This window comes from Armigeres subalbatus, chromosome 2 (genome assembly GCF_024139115.2).
Source record: "Armigeres subalbatus isolate Guangzhou_Male chromosome 2, GZ_Asu_2, whole genome shotgun sequence".
Taxonomy (NCBI): Eukaryota; Metazoa; Arthropoda; class Insecta; order Diptera; family Culicidae; genus Armigeres; species Armigeres subalbatus.
In genome coordinates, this window is record NC_085140.1 from 152,024,633 (window position 1) to 152,045,135 (window position 20,503).

At 37.2% G+C, this 20,503-nt stretch overlaps 1 protein-coding gene across 5 annotated transcripts in view; it reads right to left on the reverse strand.

Annotated features, from left to right (window-relative positions):
• LOC134211033 (glutamate-gated chloride channel) overlaps nt 1-20,503 on the reverse strand; it is a 538,835-nt gene that overhangs the window by 118,028 nt on the left and 400,304 nt on the right. The window contains exons 12-13 of one of the 5 annotated variants that reach the window (XM_062687560.1): nt 17,832-17,906; nt 7,319-7,471 (exon numbers count right to left, since the gene is read on the reverse strand). The exons of the other annotated variants lie outside the window; for them this stretch is intronic. Of the exons in view, the coding sequence (XP_062543544.1) occupies nt 7,319-7,471; nt 17,832-17,906 (228 nt within the window). The remainder of the gene's footprint in view (nt 1-7,318; nt 7,472-17,831; nt 17,907-20,503) is intronic. 5 annotated transcript variants of the gene reach the window in all.

The window sequence follows — 20,503 nt, forward strand, 5'->3', positions numbered from 1 at the left end:
CATACTAAAAGATGATTACAAAAAAAAACAAAAAATCCAAAATTGGCCAAACAATAAAGCAATCATATTGACCACAGAGCACAGATAATCACGAGTTAATGTAGGGTAAGACGGTATAATGCCATTGCGAAATCTGGAACAATCCGTCGCTGTGGTCGCGCCGTTACGATTGCCATAAATGGAGACATTATTCAAGTGTGATTTTATTTGAATTTAATTCAAGGCCCAATTTGTCGGCCATCAGGTAATTATCTTCACGATTTTCTTCATTGGGTAACACCGGTACCCTTAGGTCGTGTGTTTCTTTCCAGCTATGCTCGTTTCTCGCTTCCTGGCCTTCCGGAAATCACACCTGGGCCCAAATTAGCACGAAATTTTTCACATGCGATTCGGTCCACTTTCCCGTAACTTCCAAGAGCTGAAGACAGTTTTCCATCCGTTATTTCTGGATGGAGATCAAATACCCGGACATAGTGTACGTTTTGACCATCGTCGCTTCCTGCGTTTTGTATTTAATGCAAACACTTCCATTGTCCGCAATTTTATAAACCGTTTCGATGCTCCAAACATCACCCAGCAGTTGCTTCACGAAATTTGCAATTTCGGTCCATGACGGGCGTGGGGAATTTGCCGGGAACCAAAACTGCACCAATTTCAATCATGTCGTACCGTTTCTTTTTGGATAGCTTCACAAAAAGGAATCCAAATGACCAAGCACGCAAAACCAGAACAAAGCTAATGTGCTAACAATAGCTCTAAAAACCGACCGAGTGAGTATAATTCAGCAGAGCTTATCTGCAGTCGCGTGCGTCGAACACGACAGGTAAGGAACAACTGCTTGAGACAGCTTGGAGAACCAACTGACTCGTGGAGTACCATTCTCGAGCATCTACTCTGTACAAGGCTGCACGACGATACGCTGAAGGTATTGGAGGACCATGCATCTACGGTGGAGGATCCTAACTACACCTATCTGGTTGAGTTTCTACACAGGAGCGTCCATTTCCGTAAACCATCCGTAAAACATCATCGGGTTCCGCTCTGCCAACTGCCTTGCCGTCGAGAAAGCTTCATTCGGTAATCTGCATTTCGTCGTGTTCCTCCACAGCAGGCACATCAAGACGTAGTCCAGTTTGTAATCAACCTTATCCACTGTTCAAATGCTTCAAATTCCATCGTCTTCAGATAGTCAACGCCAAGCGGCTTTAACTCAACTGTTTGAATGTCGACCATGCCGTTCGTAACTGCCCAATGAATATACATTGTAATCGTCGTCATCGTAGTCTGCTTCATGCAAATACATCAATAGCATCCAAACCAGTGCACAGTGGCTAAAACCGTGTTTTAAGCGCGTTTAATTAATATCACCTTTATTATGCAATTTAGCGTAACGGTCTCTTCGAGACATTTGATCAGTAAGTAAATGCGCTTCTTTGAAGGTATTTAGCTTACTGATCAATCCCCCTAAAAGTGAGATAAAAATTTTGTTTTTTTCTGCTTTACAATGGACAAGGTTAATGTCTTCACAAAAGTTGTAGTAAAAGTTCTCCTGAAAAACTTTGTCGAAGACACCGAGTTCGTAATTTCATTACTTTTGAAGATTTGTTACATTTTACTCCGACAACCCCCTAAAAATAATTTTTCCATCATAGATTTTTTATTTTCGATTCTACATTTTTTGCATGATCTAGAAAGTTATAGATAATAACAAAATACGTCGTTTGGTGATAATTGTACCTTAAAAACTTGAAAAATAAAAAAGTTATAACAGTTTTAATGGATTTTTTAGTCATATTTGATGTAGTTGTAACTAAGTATAGTGCAAATTGTGGCAAACAATCTCATACGCATATCAAAGTACAAGTAATGGACTTTAATTTAATACTTAAATTGTCGAGTTGTAAGCGAATGTAAGACATGTTTGAACAAATAACTTTTATTGCAATATTAGAAGTGTATTAATGAAAATGCATTCAAGAAGTTGCTTTGCTTATTTAAGATACTGCACAAAATCATTTTAAAGCATTCAATTCGCTAATTGCTGTCGCTATTTCCACTGCCACTGTTGGCACTGTTTATGCTGCTATTTGAAAAGTTCTTCAGAAGAAGTTTTTGCGTCCTCTGAAAACGAATATTTCGCTTTTTTGGGCCATCCGCGAATACAACTTATTAACGGATCAGATGAAACGAGTAGCATATTCAAAACATCATGGTTCGTTGCTTGTCCGCATTAAACCGCATTTGAATATTCTTTTTGCGTTCTAACATGTTCTCCTTATCTTCACCGCGTGACTGCCATTTCTTCGTTTCCAGTTGATCTGCTACATGGATGAAGTACTCAAAAAATCGTATCCATGCGTGCAGAGGCGACAGACCATACTGAAATGCTTCCCTGTCTTCTTCAAGTTGTCGAACCTTGTCTATATCGTTCATTTCCGTTGGCTTCGCCAAGCAGATAAAGCATCTTTGAGATGATTTTGTACCTGTTAATGCCGAACATATCTTTCCATCTACCATAGTTAGCAACATACAATAATTAATACGTAGGTACCGTCCATATTTTGTAAACTCTGTTGGTGACAACTTTTTAATTTGTCTTTCGATGTATTCTTTCTCAAGAACTGCCAGCTCTGTGGTTTCGGACACCATTTGAATTCTTATCGGACGTCACAGCCGAGTCGAGGATGGATGGGTATTGCTAAAGAATACTTTGGCATTCGCTTCAGCAAGTATCGGGACCAAAGATGTTATGAACACATTTCCATCATTTTTCGAACCGTCATCGTTCTCGAATTTTTGATTATACCGCTGTTTCCTGTGCATCCATCCATTCCCCATTTGACTGTTAACGTGATGTTTAGTGTTCCTCATCAGTGAAGTCGTCCAACACTTCCTCGTTCGCATCAATGATACGCTTTGATGTATGATCAAGAAGTTTTGTAGTCTGACTTCCGGTGCACATGTGTCACTGACTGTTATGTAGCAGAATCATCTGGATATGCAGCTTTTTAGCTTCTGTTATGTGGTGGTATGGTGGATACAATTTTATGCGTTTCGCTCCTGGTTCCCTGGATTGAATTTTTATGTACTGTGACTTGGTCAGTTTGGCGTCAATGAACAAAGCCAAAGCTTCAGCACCTATTGTATTGAAAACAGGGTATTTTAATGATTTTTTCCATGCTCTCGAAAAATCCTTGTTGCTACACGATGTAAGGTTGTCTGTGTAGCTTCCTTCACTATATTAGCAGCATGGGTTTGTCCTGATTCGCGAAGCTTAACTTGAGCTGTGCAAAATGCAAGTACTTCGGTTGGGGAACTCTTTACGAATGGCTTTGCTTTTTCTTCTGTGGATTCGCCACACTTTTCGGAAAAGGCGTTGGCCTCACGACCAATCTTTGGCAGGCATTCGTTGATGTCGATGGAATCATATTCAGGATGCTCGGGGAAGAACGAACGGTTTATCAAAATACTTACCATGAGATGCAGCAAAACCTTGGACTCTGTTCGATGGTGCTTAATCCACAGTTTGTTGAATATATCGCAGGTAACTTTTAATATGTATTTCCAACCTTCTTGGCGATTTCTAGCATAATGATCTGGACCAATCAAATACGTTTTATAAACTTCATTAAAACATGCTTTGGTTTTTTCTCGATAGAAAATAGTGCGCCATCCTGTTTTCCATACAGAAAAACAGATGGCGATTTTGAATTTCCATTGACTGATTAGCTATGTAGGAATAGCAAATTTAAATGAGATTTGATTACAGTGTTTTGATATTCTACATACCACCGGCAAGCCATTTATAAAATCAATAACTTTTTTAGTCTAAAAACAAACAATCAGGTTAGAAGTTAAGACTCACACGCCAGTTCGTTCGGTGTGAAGATCGAAATACCAAGAGGGGTAGGCGTAAATAGATTGGCCTCACCATGACATATAGGGATGAAACAACAGTGCAAAAATCATTACAGATAATTATTCTCACAATTTCTTTTGATATGAGCATAATATTTACATTTATTTTATCCGGTAAGCAGATATCGAGAACTCAGCACCCGAAAAAATTTCAAGACAAGCTAACGGACCGTGATGTTTTGGATAAGTGCTACTCGTTTCTTATTCTGAACCTGTTTATAAATATAACTCGTGGATGGCCCTATAAAAAAGCGAAATATTCATGTTTTCAGAGGACGCAAAACTTCTTCTGGAAAAGGGAGAACTTTTCATATAGCAGCATAAACAAAGATAATAGTGACAGTGAAAATAGCTACAGCGATTTGAAGCGAATTTATCATGCTTTAAAAATTATTTTGTGTAGTATCTTTAAATAAGCAAAGTTAAACTCTTTTGAATGTGTGCATTTTTCATTAATACACTTCTAATATAGCAATAAAAGTTATTTGTTCTAAACATGTCTTACATTCAAGCTTACAACTCTCGACAATTTAAGTATTAAATTAAAAGTCCATTACTTTGTACTTTTGATATGCGTATGGAGATTGTTTATTGCCGTCACAATTCTGCCTTTATACTTACTTACAACTACATCAAATATGACTAAAAATCCATTAAATCTGTTATAACTTTTTTCAAGTTTTTAAGGTGCAATTACCACCAAACGACGTATTTTGTTATTATCTATAACTTTCTAGAACATGCAAAAATGTAGAATTGAAAATAAAAGCCATGATGGAAAAACCATTTTAGGGGTTGTCGGAATAAAACGTAACAAATCTTCAATAGTAATGAAATTACGAACTCGGTGTCTTCGACAAAGTTTTCAGGAGAACTTTTACTACAACTTTTGTGAAGGCATTAACCTTGTCCATTGTAAAGCAGCAAAAACAAAAATTTTATCTTACTTTTAGAGGGATTGATCAGTAAGCTGAATACCTTCAAAGAAGCGCATTTACACATTGATCAAATGTCTCGAAGAGACCATTACGCTAACTTGCATAATAAAGGTGATATTATTTAAACGCGCTTAAACACGGTTTTAGCCACTGTGCAGTGTCAACAACGCCAGTAACCCACTCCATGTCGCCTTTTCCAGTAGAAACAGATAGTTTTGCATTGTATTGTTCTCTAGACTATGGCTTTTTAAATTTACTAATTAATATGCTTTCGACATTTTTTTTATTCGACTTTTAGTGGTTTTGAACTTTTGTCCCATATACCTATCTTATCCTTTTGTCCTTCAATCTTTTGTCTTTCCACCTTTTGTCCTTCGTCCTTTTGTCATAGATTTACCTATTATGATTTTTGTAATAGTTCATGATGTTTGGCCTTTTGTTATACGTTATGATAGATATTATAATTTTTTTTATTGAAATGTGTTTAGAAAACAAGTATTATCTGATCCGTTTCAAATTAATTATATTGTCTATACCGAAGGGGGTGCGGTTGTTAGTTAATTGGGAAACAGCCATAATTAGTTGTGCAAAACAAATGGGGAATGATAATGGGAATAATCATGCATTGTTTTGCTCACATAGTATTAATAGAATATATTCAATGAGGGTATTCACTGGTAAAATCGGCCTAATGTGTTGCCAGATCTTTTTTCGCCAGTGAAGTTGATTACAAATTCTAAAACTAATTTCTAAATATCATCTAACGGCAATTATAACTATCTAGTTCTACAGCTATATAGGAGGTGGAGCCAAACCATAAACATAAATCAGAGCAACTGAACATGCTCAGCACTACTCTCAACTACATTTAGAAACTTTCCTTAAAACAATTGAATTGGATTGAGCTTGAACAACAAACAGGCGTACAGCAGTCAACTGGGGATAGACTACTGGTGTGACCTTGCAAGGCTATCGTTCTGGTGTGCTGTGGTGGTCATCCGTTGATGTTGGTACATACATTCCGTTACCAACTTTGTTTTCCTGTGCTGTCCCCCTAGCTCTATGACAGTTGATGACATCACAAGAAAAGTTGGACGTTCGCTTCCACAAAAAAAGACAATCACTGACACCTTCGAAGTTCACACGTTCCACTGATAGATGTTGATATTTGAGAAGTTCTGTTCGTGTTGGATAGCAATATTTTATGTGTTTTTCGTGGAATGCATGTGGGAAGGTAGTTAACTCAACTTCTCATAATAAAGTGGATATTTGTGTCAAATAATATTGGATCCACAGATCTGGAGGATCAGTTCATAAGTTCCACTACTTTTTATATTCTTGGTCTCCTGAACCAAAAATTGTCTGCGAATTCTCACGGTCTCTGTTTAACAATACGGATTATAAAAAAATCTTATCAATAAGGAATTCTTATTCGCCCTACCTTCTCAAATAATGTTCAGCTTCTAAAGAGGTCTACTCTCACCTTCTTTCGGTTGTAGCTTGAACCGCAAGTTACCCTGTTGCGAACAAGAAACCACTGTTTTTGATTCTTCATCTCGTATGATAACTAAGCTCGTTCTATTATAAACAAAAGCATCTTTATTTCAACAAATGAATCAATAATATTTACTGGTTTCTTTGAAGATGATTGATAAACAGATTTAAATATATTCAGCAGACTCTGGTCGGATATAATAACGCAGGATTGATCTTAATTTGTCATGGTTCAGATGGAGTACCTTAAAAAACAAATTCAAGTAGTGAAATTATGTACTTACGTGAAATAAAACGAACTTTTCCTCAAGATTTGTGGAACCATGCAGCTAAATACACTTGAAAGGTAATTTGTTGCTTTTCAAATGAATCTAAGGCCCGATGCCCACGTAGCGTCTTTTCAACGCTGCGTGCACACGGCGTTAAAAGGACGCATGTGTGCATCGGGAAAAAGCGATAACGCAGCGTCGCCGCACCGATGCACACCTGCGTTTTTTCAACGCCACGTGCACGCAGCGTTGAAAAAACGCTACGTGGGCATCGGCCCTAATAGTCTAATATCAACTGTATAGGAAAGCATGGGATTTCGTAATGGAAAAATCTACTTTTATATGAAACGTATAAATTCAAATCGGATAGAAGGCATCCGACGTTGTGGGAGGTTATTATGGTGAGAGGCAATTCGAATGAATGATGGGACGGATCGGTCAGTGTCGACGATGTAAGCAAGCCCGGAAAACTATGTGGGCTACATGCGGCACGGATAGGGTTTTCGGGGTTGATCAGCGAAGAACAAAAGCAAATGGGGTTCCCTGCGGGGGGTGGCTATTTGATCGAAACGCGTTTCCTTTCTATCTGTGTCTGCGGCCAAGAATGTTTTGATGTGTGATGGATTGTGTTTTCGGTCGAATGTGCTCCTGCTGGGGAGCAGCAGGACCGGTGATGGATGTGTCGATGGAAATCATTACCTATCATTGATCTGGCCGGTACCGCGTTCCACTCCAGCCAGAATGTGATGAACGATGACGTCACCAGTATGATGCCGGGAATGAATACGGTCGTGAAATAGAACGCTCGATCTCTTGTAAATATTAAATCCACTTTCAGACAACTGTAATTTCCTACATATAGTGATTGTTTATGTATTTATAATATCGTTATCATAGGAAGAAAGTAAGGCGAATAAACTTTATTGATCTCAAAAGATTCCATTGTATTGTCTAATGAAAGAAAATAGAAAACAAATCGAACGTTTGAGATAAACGATAATAGGCTTAAACGAGGTGGAATAAACTGCGTCTAATAGATGATCAAAAGTTAGTTAGCCGAAAAAGGTGTATTCTGTTGGTCGGTTTCTGGGCTAGGATATTCAAATGTCTACTTCAATAATATCAATAAAACAAGGGAAGAATGAACGGAATCAACTTATATTGATACTAAACAAAATAAGGATAGCTGAGCTCAAACAATGTCAGAGTGTAGGTTGGTTAAACTATTTGTAAATAGAAAAAAAAGGATTGGTAAACAGTGCAGTGATATTTTATGCAATTGTCAGCCGTTAAGTGCTGTTGGGTGTGTTGTTTTAAATTTGTTTTATTTATCGAAAGTGTTTGATATGCATTAGGATGTGGCTTGTTTCTTATATTACAGTCAGATGGAGGGTTATTAGGAAGGACACTCATTTTTTAGAGATTGTGCTAACGTAAGAACTATATTTCATTATATTATTATGATTTTACAGAAAGGATTTTTTAATATTTTGGTTGATGTTGTTGTTCATTCACAGGACGGTCCAACCCACGTGACCACGTCCTGTAGACGGGCAGAATCGAGCCCGAAACCGATCGACAAAAAGGTAATTTAAAAAAATTCTTTTTTTGTTTTTTTTTTGTTTGTTAGAACCATAAGTGTTGTGTCCAGTCTCGCGTCGCATTTTATGTATGTTATTAGGAAGGAATTTGTTAGAATCTGATGAATGATCTTACATTGACCTACTTCGCCATCAATGCGGATTTTTGATGATACAAACAAATCTTATTTCAAAATGTTAAGGACAATCCTAACGGAATCCAAAACTAAATGCATTCGCGTGTTCAACTGTCATTTTTTATTGAGGATCTATTTAAAATTTTCCATTTTGCGGATTCCGCAAAATTCTTTCGCAGCCGTCAAAATTCTACCGCAAGCCTGAAAATCTTCAATACACTGAAACAAAAGCCTGATATTTGGCGTTGTCATTGTAGAATGCCATGCCAAGCAGTAGAGAAAAAAGTATGAAGTGACAGCTGCAGTAGTTTGAATATTCAACCGGAAAGAGGCAAGTTTCCTATGGAACAGCAATATCTGGGAGGGAGATTCAGATTAAAAAAATATTAGTTGTCATGAAACGTCACCGCAGACCTAGCTGAAAATGTTATCAATCTATATTTGAAACGACGGTTGTTGAACAAAAAAAATGCCTAATTCAATCGAACTGTGAAACTCGTTCGGTGCCCAAATGGTGCCCACTGTGAAAATAAAAGGAGACGTCTAGGATACATCTTCTTGCAATGATTCCCTTTGCTCCCTTTGCTTATTAATTCATTATCTACATTGCTCGTTTCACGTTCTTCAAAGTCAACCCAATCCGCAGCTACTTCAAAATGCAAAAGAAAACAAAAACACATTTGCCAACATGAATAACCAATCCTTGTCAACCATTGCCAGGTTTTCTTATGAACCATCTATAGCGATAGATGTCGTTTCATAAAGAGTTTTAAATTACTCAAAACTTGCAAAGAATCTTTTCCAAAATATCGATACCGTTGAAACGGTTAAAACGATATGATTTTTCACCGTTATACTTTATCGATATGTTAGAATTTCTGATAAGAACTTTAATTTTAGGTTCTTCAGAGGAACATCGAGAGTTTTCTTTTATGCAGAATTTTATTTATTTATTTATTTACTTAATCGTTAATCGAACCTGAAAGAAAGAATACTGTAGAACCTTTGTTCAGAGATCTTAATCATTGGACCACAATGTAGTTTTGATTTGTAACAGCCAAATTGCATTAACATTCTATCCCATATAATTTTCATTAAAATATAATCAATATGTAGGGGAATTATTTTCCTTACTCCAAAACATCAATTTCTGGCAATGTCCTTGTGAAATGGTTCTTCATGACGATAAGGCTATCCCTTCATAATCAAAAAGATAATGTCGTTTGATTCAATAAATTTTTATCTCAAAAATATAAATTTCCGGAGATAAACAAGCGCCAAAATACCAATGATTCGATGAACAAAAAGACATAAAGGTGTAGTGGTGATCATTTATGAAATTATTTGCCAAAATATATCATTGCGTTGATATCGTACTTTATTAGAAGTCAGATAAAGTTTCATGAATGGTCATGTCGTTATTGCGAAGTGTTAAAGATGTTCCGGTGTTCATCTTTAAAATGCTTTTTCGAACTATATCATTGCATTAATATCATACTTTACGAGAATTTAGATAACGATTCATTGAAATTTATATCATTATTAGGAATAAATTAATGTGAAGAAATATCGACAAAATCATTAAATATTATATGAAAATGACTTTGAATGAGTTTTGGTTGTTGAGTTGGTCGAAATAGATGCTGACAAGAGATTCGTATTTTATTTATACTGAATTTAATCTGCCGCATTTTGTGATTTTCTCCATAGGGAAGCAAAAAACGATTATGTTCCGGACACTTCTTAATTCAATATTCCACGAGAGAGAGAGTTTCACGAGACACTTCATATTTCAAATTCCCGCACTCGGAACGTTATATGAAACTCGAGAAAGTCACGCACCGGCTTCAATGAAATCAACGAAAACATCGATGACACGCAAAACAAAAATGGATCAGTCCGTGTGACGCTTGCTTTGATATGTTTTGCTCGTCGATAATTTTCTTGCGTCATGACGTTTAATTTTATTGTTATTTCGTGTGTAGTATCTGGATCTCCCTCCCAGAGCAATATGTATAATTAAAAGCATGCTACGACACAGCAAAGCTGAAATAATAAAAAATGACAGTTGTGCGTTGCTTGCGTATTGAGTGGTGTGCCCTTGTAAACGAGAGTACAATTAATTTTGGATTCTGTGAGGATTGCCCTTAAATCCATGCACTGCAGTTTGAAACGATATTCATATTTTGAGATTTCAAATTGAATATCAATGTGCCAAGCATTTTGACACCGCGCACAACAATGCTGACACCGAGAGCCGACGCTTGCTTCTGTTTATGCACATGCCGTCCTACTCAATCGAACATTTAAATTTGTAAAGGACTGGCTACTTGATTGTTAGTTGGATGCCAAATGTTTGAGTGTATTTGAAGTGACCTTTTCTGTCCCTGAATAAAAATGACAGTTGTGCGTTGCTTCCGCATTGAGTAGTGTGCCCATGAAAATGCGAGTAGATTTAAATTTGGATTTCGGCAGGCTTGTCCTTATATATGAATATTATCAACTATTAATATTCTCTGATGGAACGAATTAACAATTTTGAGTTCGTGACTATTTTGAAATGGCACGAACCAACTAAAGTATAAAAAAGCAAATATTGGAGGAACTAGACATGTTCCCACATTTATTATCCGAATACACATCTATACTTTATTCTCCTAACCTTGGAAGCTCATCATGCTGTTTTATGTAAAGCGTGCTATAATTACATCGTAATCCATTATTGTTGCCTGAATTCATTTTTCCAATTATTGGTACAGCGTTCAAATAGTTTCGTAGCTATTGGAATACTACCGCAACAGAGAGAAAACAATATTTTCAGGATAATTTAATAGTTTTAAAGGTATGTTTTTGCCTCTATCGTGTTATGGCAGGTTTACCTATTGGCTGGTAATGTGGACTAAAGCGTTTAATTTCTTAACTCTCTGAAAACCATACTGCTGTCACTATTGGAACACCCACGACTATCGGAGCGTTTACCCTATGCTTAACTGTTCAAAAGCTTCATATGCATGGTGCGTCGTTCCGTAACAAGTTCCAGCTATTAGGCGTTTTCCGCTATCGGGGAAAGGTCGTTTGACCGCAACCCATTCGGACGAAAGTCATTTGGCCGAATGCCACTAGGTCGAACAAAACATTAGGCCGAAAATCATTTGGCCAAATAGGTCATTTGGCCGAATAGTTCATTTGGCCGAATAGGACATTTGGCCGGATAGGAAATTTGACCGAACAGGGCATTTGGCCGAATGAGTCATTTGGCCGAATAGGACATTTGGCCGGATAGGAAATTTGGCCGAATAGGGCATTTGACTGAATAGGACATTAGGCCGAAAAGGGCATTTAGTCGAAAAGGTCATTTGACCGAAAAGGACATTGGGTCGAACAGGACATTAGGCCGTATAGGACATTTCGCCAAATAGGACATTTGACCAAATAGGACATCTGATAGAATAGGACATTTGGCCAAATAAAATATTTAGCCGAATAGGACATTTGGCAGTATAAGACATTTCGCGAAATAAGACATTTACCAAATAGGACATTTGGCCGAACAGGACACTTTCCCGAATAGGAAATTTGGCCGAACAGGAAATTTGGCCGAATTGGACATTTAACCGAAAAGGTCATTTGGCAAAATAGGTCATTTGGCTGAAAAGGACATGTGGCCAAAAAGGACATTTGGCCGAATACGATATTTGACAGAATAGGACATTTGGCCAAATAAAACTTCTAGCCGAATAGGACATTTGGCAGAATAAGACATTTCGCGAAATAGGACATTTAGCATGAATATAACATTTGGCCGAATAGGACATTTGGCCAAATAGGACATTAGTTCGAATAGGACATTCGGCCGGATAGGACATTTATCCGAATAGGACATTTGGTCGGATAAGACATTTGGCCGAATAGGGCATTTGACTGAATAGGACATTTGGCCGGATAGGACATTTGGCCAAATAGGGCATTTGGCTGAATAGGACATTTGGCCGAAAAGGACATTTTGTCGAAAAGATCATTTGGCCGAAATGGACATTTGGTCGAACAGGACATTAGGCTGTATAGGACATTTGGCCAAATGGGACGTTTGGTCAAATAGGACATTTGATCGAATAGGACATTTTGCCAAATAGAACATTTAGCCGAATAGGACATTTGACAGTATAAGACATTTCACGAAATAAGACATTTGGCCGAATAGGACACTTTCCCGAATAGGAAATTTGGCCGAATATGATATTTGGAAGTATAAGACATTTCGCGAAATAAGCCATTAGGTCGAATAGGACATTTGGTCGGATCGGACGTTTGGCCGAATAGGAAATTTGGCCGAATTGGACATTTGGCCGAAAAGGGCATTTTGCCGAAAAGGTCATTTGGCAGAGTAGGTCATTTGGCAGAAAAGGAAATTTGGCCGAATAGGACATTTGACCGAATAGGAAATTTGGCCAAATAAAACTTCTAGCCGAATAGGACATTTGGCAGAACAAGATATTTCGCGAAATAGGACATTTAGCAAAAATATGACATTTGGTCGAATAGGACATTTGGCCGAATAGGACATTTGGCTAAATAGGACATTAGGTCGAATAGGACATTTGGCCGGATAGGACATTTATCCGAATAGGACATTTGGTCGGATAAGACATTTGGCCGAAAAGGACATTTGACTGAATAGGAAATCTGGCCGAAAAGAACATTTGGTCGAATTGACATTTGGCCAAATAGGATATCTGGCTGAATAGGACATTTGGCCGAATAGGACATTTGGCCGAATAGGACATTTGGCCGAACATGTCATTTGAGAAGTGAGATGTCTCACTACTCACTTCTCATTTCTCACTGCTCACTGTAAAAGTGAGAAGTAAGAAGTGATTAGTGAGAAGTGAGAAATGAGGAGTAAGACGTCTTACTACTCACATCATATTTCCCACTACTCACTGTAAAAAGTGACTAATGCGAATTGAGAAGTGGAACGTCTCCCTACTCACTTTTCAAAGTGATTCGGTTATTTAGCCGAATAGGAGATTTGGCCGAATAGGTCATTTGGCCAAATAGGACGTTTGGCCGAACATGTCATTTGATAAGTGAGAAATGATAAAGATAAAGAAGAACGAAATGAGTAGTGAAACGCATCACGTTTCACATCGCGCTTCTTAAATTTCACAGAAATGAGAAAGCGCGATGTAAGAAGTGATGCGTCTCACTAATCATTTCGTTCTTCTTTATCTTTATCTTAGGGACAATTGAGACGTCTAACTTCTCACTTCTCTTTTCTCACTGTTCACTGTAGAAATATCCTATTTGGCCAAATAACCTTTTCGGCAAAATGGCGTTTTCGGCCAAATGACCTTTTCGGCCAAATGATCTATTCAGTAAAATGTCATATTGTGCCTATTCGGCCAAATGTCTTATTCGGTCAAAATTCCTATTCGGTCAAATATCCTATTCGGCCAAATTTCCTATTCTGCCAAATGTCCTATTCGGCCAAATGTCCTATATGGCCCAATGTCCTATTCGGCCAAATGTGGTATTCGGCCAAATGTCATATTCGGTCAAATGTCCTATCGGCCAAATATCATATTCGGCCAAATGTCCTATTTGGACAAATGTCCTTTCAACCAAATGATCTGTTCGGCCATCACCGATAAAAATCAACAAACCAGAAAATATTTTTAAAAATCCGGCCAAATGTCCTATCAGGTCAAATGTCCTATTCGGCCAAATGACTTTCGGCCTAATGGTCTGTTCGGCCAAAATGGCATTCAGCCGAACGGTATTCGACCAAACAAGTTGACTAAAATGCATTATGAGGCAGGAGTTACATGTCCTTATTTTGCTCAATTAGCTTGGGTGATGTTCAAATAGCGTATTCTATGTGTGGCGTAATGAATGAAATAGTTTGATGGACATGGCATCAAAATTCTCGTGGGAATTATTAATTAATCGGTAGATAGGCGCATGCTAGTTGACTACCCCAAGTATTGGGCAGAATTGCGGTGCAGGCAGCTTGATCAAGCATAGAGTTGGCTTAAGAGATTGTCATGGAAATGTGTTCTTTAATCGAAGCTCCAAGGTAAACACAAGGTCCTTTATGGAGTTAGATCTCATAAGCGGTAACAGGTCCATGGTTGGAGAGTGAGTACGGAAAACATTATTTAACATTTGGTGGCGTTATTTACCGTTCACCACGATGATGAGCGTTCGAATTCGGCTTCGAACTTTCTTCCGAAGTTTTATCTGTCAAACTAAATAATGCGTTGTTTAGCGCATCTTTATGCGAATCCGGCACACTACTTCTGAAGTTGAGTTATTTGCTTGTATCTCGAAAAAATCGGATAGACAATACCTACACAGCAATCTAAACCTGACCTAACAACACGATAAATTTTCAGACCATCCGCATTAAGTAGTTTGCATGAGTGTAACTGATCCCGAGTAGACGAAAATAGCTCAATAATATCAAATGTTGATAAGATAGAGATGAGATATGGACATGATTGATATAAGCAGATAAAAGATCAGACAACAATATCAATATTTTGCACTGAAATATCATGAGGATATCAAGATATGTTATTTGTAATAAGTGATCGATATCAAGTGCCATAAGTTTGTTCTTATCCATAGCATATCTTGATATTTAAATGATATTTCGGTGCAAATTTTTGATATTGTTGCCTGTTCTTTTATCTCTTATATCAATCAAGTCCATATCAAGTTTTGTTAATCTGATCGTGGCTTCTGTCCGGGATCACAAACGTCGTCCATGAACAGAACAAAAATTATTAGTTTTAAGTGACTTAGGAAATCCGAAAACTTTCCTTGAAGTCAAATACGATTCTATCCAGTTGACGATCCAATGGAAGACCGAGACGCCTCGGTTGCAAGACAACAGGGCCGTGCCGAAGTTTGTCAAATACCTTCAAAAAATCTTTGAAAATGTCTACTTGCTGTTGCTTATCCATACTTACAAAAACAGTGTTGGTAATGCTCGCTAAATTTGAGACCGTCGAGCGTTTTTTTATGCATTCTGGCTGGAATTCTAATACAACAGGTTAGACGGCTTAAAATAGATTATCATATGATACACTTTCGACTACTTTGCCCAAACAGTTCAGGAACAAGATAGGTCAGTATAATTTTTATAAAGCTAATATTTTTACAGACTGTCCAGTAAAATAAATTCTTGAAGCGTTAATGAGCGTGTTATCGAATCACGCGCCTTCTAATTTCGACGCCTATGGTTCGATTCCTGGGTGCATTTTTTTCAATATCCACAAAACATTTCACAAGGTCGTTTTATAAATTTCATAAAAAAGAACCGCCAGTCTCGGTAACAGTGACTTTCATTCACTGCCCGAGCCATCCCCAGAAAGGATGTACGGCAAAGACGGACGCTTCGATAATTTAATTATTCCCAAATGGCCCTCGCATACTTCAACACCTTTCAACCATTTCCACACTTGTCGCTGCCTAGCGATAACATTTGGACTCCGTTTCTTTCCCATCTGCTTTCGCACACACGCTGCTCCCTTCCTCTATACGAGCAGCATCGAGACCGATATACCAATAAAATTAAATTAAACTGATCACGGTCGTACAGCTTCTGTCTAATTAAAAAAGAACTTGGAAACCGACAGATTTTCTTTTGACGCAATTTTAAAAGAATATCTTACTTATGATGATCATACGACCAGTTTCTAAGTGTATGACGAAGACTTTCGACTAAACAAAGTGCTACACGCGAGAAAAAGCTGTGACGAACTCATGAACTTACAAAATCACGGTGTATCTAAAATCACAGTTTCGGGTACAACAGTCATGTGATTTAAATCACGGGGTATGTTTGCTAGTTCAAGGACTCGCAAACGCGTTTTTTAATTGTCAGAATAATATAGTTATTGGTTATTGGTTTTTGAGTATCGATAATATCCACATGCGATACCTCATAATCCTATGAAAAATTTGAAACAAAGAGCCACATCCTATTTTTTTTTCGAACATTCGTGTAAAACTGTGAGAGTGCGTGAATAGTGTTTGTGCCTTTGGTGGTGAAAGGTTATCAAAATCAGTGTGATACGGTCTTGTCTTTCATATAAAAGCATCTCTAATCGGAGGAAATAAGTATTGTGATTGTTCAGTCGCAGGTCGACAGGCAACCGACAAGCAATTAGCTCCGTTATGGGTCATACTGCTGAAGCACTTGGTGTGTGGGAGTACACTAGTGGAACAAAAATAACATGAAACGCGGAAATCTATAAAACTAAATGTGCCAACAGAAACATAAAATGTGACGCCGGGCGATAAACGAGACTTTGTTTTGTTAGGTATGTCATAATGGGGATGAGGGCCCGAGCTGGCATGAGTTTAGCAATAAAACTGTGTGACGACGCTTGCCACAATTTGTTTCAATTGTCGATGAAAACGGATTCGAAACGATAAAAAGTGAGTTTTTTTAAAGGCTGGAAAACTTCCGCATACGGTTTCAAATAGAAATGAGTAAATTTTCTTACGGAAGTAAATTTTCTGCTATCTCTTACTATGCCTTAAAATATGAAGCTCTGTATTAATGTGTAGAAGAATTGTCGTACACATGTTTTATTTGATTTTCTTAACTAGAGATTTTATTTTAGAGTTTCTAATAGCTTTCTTTTCATGAAGCAAACCTCGTTTTTCATTGTTCTATCAAAAGTCTAAAAGAAGAGATTGTATTGTTTCATTTCCTTTAGATACGAAAAAAGTTGAGGTATGGAATAAAACATACTAGGCTTTTGCATTTGTTAGAACAATCAACCAATCAAGCTTCAATGGATTTTATTACAATCTATTTGTTTTGGGGCCGATTTCAACAATAATATATCATCATTTTTTAAAAAAGGAAACATCTCCAACATAACATAAACAATTCTGATACATAAGAGAACGAATGCATTTTGAACGTTGGTTTATGGTTTAATATTACAAACTATTTATTTAAAAAATGTATTAAACCTATGGGTATGATGCAATATTGAACTGATTAAGGTTTTTGATGAATATCCTATTCCTAATGTATATACAAAAGTCCAAAATGCATACGTTTATGTAGAATGCCAACAATCTCTTCCACCTTGACAGTAGCTGATTTTTTTAAAGATAATCCATTCAAATAATAGCAAATTACAAAAAAAAATATTGGGGGTTGTGCACTAACAATTCAGATGACAAACAAAAAACTTCAAAGCAAAACTTCAGATGAAAATCCTCATCTTCTATTTTACTTGATAATTTATTTTTCACAAACTTAATTAAAAACAGCACCACCGAAAAGACAATCTTACTTTATTAGTGCACGACCCTTTGGGGCAATTGAACGGAACCGGAAAAAATGAGAATGTGGCGCAGATGTGGGTATGTGTGTTCTTTGTGTATGTGCCAACAAGTTAAACAACGCGCAACTAAAGGAGGAAAAACCCAACGAAAACAAATATGTTGAAGTTTGTCTTGATGTACCTTGCTCCTCAAATCGCCTTTGGCACAAGTTACAGAGAAACTCTTCGTCTTCTTCTGACAATGCCTGTCCTTCGGCTACTCAGGGTTTGTTTTAGGTTTTGTTTGATTTTTATGTTTGTCGGTGATTGGTGATAGTAGATTGGACAGGGTTTCGCGGTTTTTGGTTTTTCGAACAATATGGCGACAGATCGGAGAAAGTTTTCGAGATAGAAAACAGAAACAGTTGTGTGATGTTATAATTCGATCATCAATGGTCAAGTTTTAATTTGAAATTAGCAGGAGTTTATTTCGGGAAGATCTGGCTTAGTTTTTGATCCTGATGGGGTATTATTTGGAGTGGAAAACATTTATTGAAGAGGGAAAGATGGTTTAGCATAAACACTAAGATTCGGAAACGAAGATCTGAGGAAATACATTCGTTGTATGAAAATCGTGGATCGGAACAAAACATGAGTCAGTTTTGTGTATGGGTTATGAGTCGTAAATAGAAGGCTACATTGAGGGGGAAACTGAAAGGTAGTTGTTTGAAACAGTAAAGGAAAATGATAAGTCAGTCAACTGATTCGATCATTTATACATTTATATAGAAGCCAAGACCAAGCAGGTGCCTTCAGAGTAGATAATTATTTGGTTGTTTATCTTTATAATTGTACATAATTATTAGTTCATGATCGTTTTTTACATTCTTAAAAAATCGGTGATGAAGCAAATGTGCAACTGTTAGATTTTAGACACTTTGGAATGAAATAGTTCGACTCAGAGTGAAATTAAATTAAAGAGAAAAATTATATTTAACTGCTCAAGATGCACGCCTCATTAGGATCGGAAACACTATTTTTCTAAGATACATACGCATGATGGTTAGCTCGTTTAAGCTGACCTGACTATCGTTATAATCTTTTTGCAAAATTTGCTTTCAAATAATGACGACAAACAACAAAGGATAGGCTTAACTCACTCATAATATTGAACAAACCAATCGCCTCCTGATATAATATACGAAAACAGAATCTAATAAGCGAATGTAAAAAAACGCTTTGTTCTGATCTATTTTTCGCTGTGGACAATTGACTCATTATAGCTTCTAATGCATGCACATTACGAAATTCATATGCGACTTCTACTATCCTGGCTTTCATCTATGGTGTTATCGGTAAATGATTCCGGAAGTTCGAAATATGAGTCATAATCGAAAAATTAACCAAACCAGTGAAATTAGAATCTGATGCGTTTGACCATAAACGACGTTTCAACTTATATTCAATGTCACTCTGAACCCACAGTTACCATTCCGTGACTCATATGGTATTAAAAACTGAACATGATTTATGATGTGAGTTAGAAGTGAAACAAAATGACAAACTAACAATAAACATTCTTTGTAGGGGAAATGGAGGTAAAACGACCAGAGATTTCGTTTTAGAAAAAAAGTAACAATAATGTTACATATTCAAATAATATTAACCATGCAACTGATGTATATGCAATTAAGCATATGTATTGTATTGTTCTATTGCACAAAAACATCAATGAATTTCTATTTTACCCTGATTGCAAAAAATCTATGTTTATAATATCTCATCTTTCAAAAAAGCTAATAGTTTTCAAATTTCACTACTGCATGGCATCTCACAATCCCGTAAGCGCATGATGCTAGAATGTCTTACTTAGAACCTTACGGAAACTTTATAAAACTTTGGCGTATACAATTGCGGAAGATTGAAATATAACTATTCAATTGAAATCTCACAATTTTGTATTATTTTATTACAGTGTCTGTATACAATTTTTTACCGGGAAGGGTCGGTTGGCCGAAACCCTTCGGCCAGAAGTCATTTGGCTGAAAACCTCTAGGCCGAACAAACCTTTAGGCCGAAAGTCATTTTGCCGGACTGGTCATTTGGCGAATAGGTCATTTGGCCAAATATGTTATTATAAATAGGTCATACGTCTCACTTTTCACAGTGAGAAGTGATAAGTGAGAAATGAGGAGTGAAAAGTGAGACGTCTCACTTCTTATTCCTCATTTCTCACCTCGTATTTATGATTGTGAAAAGTGAGTAGACTGCTCACTTCTCACTTCGCACAACTCATTTTTCACAGTGAGAAGTGAGAAGTGAGACATGATTAGTGAGAAGTGTGACATGATTAGTGAAAAGTGTGACGTATCACTTCTCACTTCTCACTAATTATTTATCACTGTAAAGAGTGAGTAGTGCGAAGTGAGAAGTGATACGTCTTACTACTCACTTCGCACTTCTCACTTTTCACAGTGAGAAGTCAGAAGTGAGAGATGATTAGGGAGAAGTGAGAAGTGAGACGTTTCACTTCTCACTTTGCACTACTCATTCTTCTCTTCTTACTTTGAAAAATGAGTAGTGACTTATGAGACGTCTCACTTATTGCTTGGCACTTTTCATTGTTCACAGTGAGAGTGAGAAATGAGAAATGATAAGTGAAATGATAAGTGAGACGTATCTTTTCTCACTTCATACTAAGGGAAGATCCATAAAGTACGTCACGCAAAATTTGGCGATTTTCAACCCCCCTCCCCCCTTCGTCACCCTTTTTGTAATAAACCTCTAAAAATTTTGTATGAGTCGTCACGCTGCTCGAAACCCCCCTCCCTCCTAGGAGCGTGACGTACTTTGTGGATGGACCCTAATCGTTTC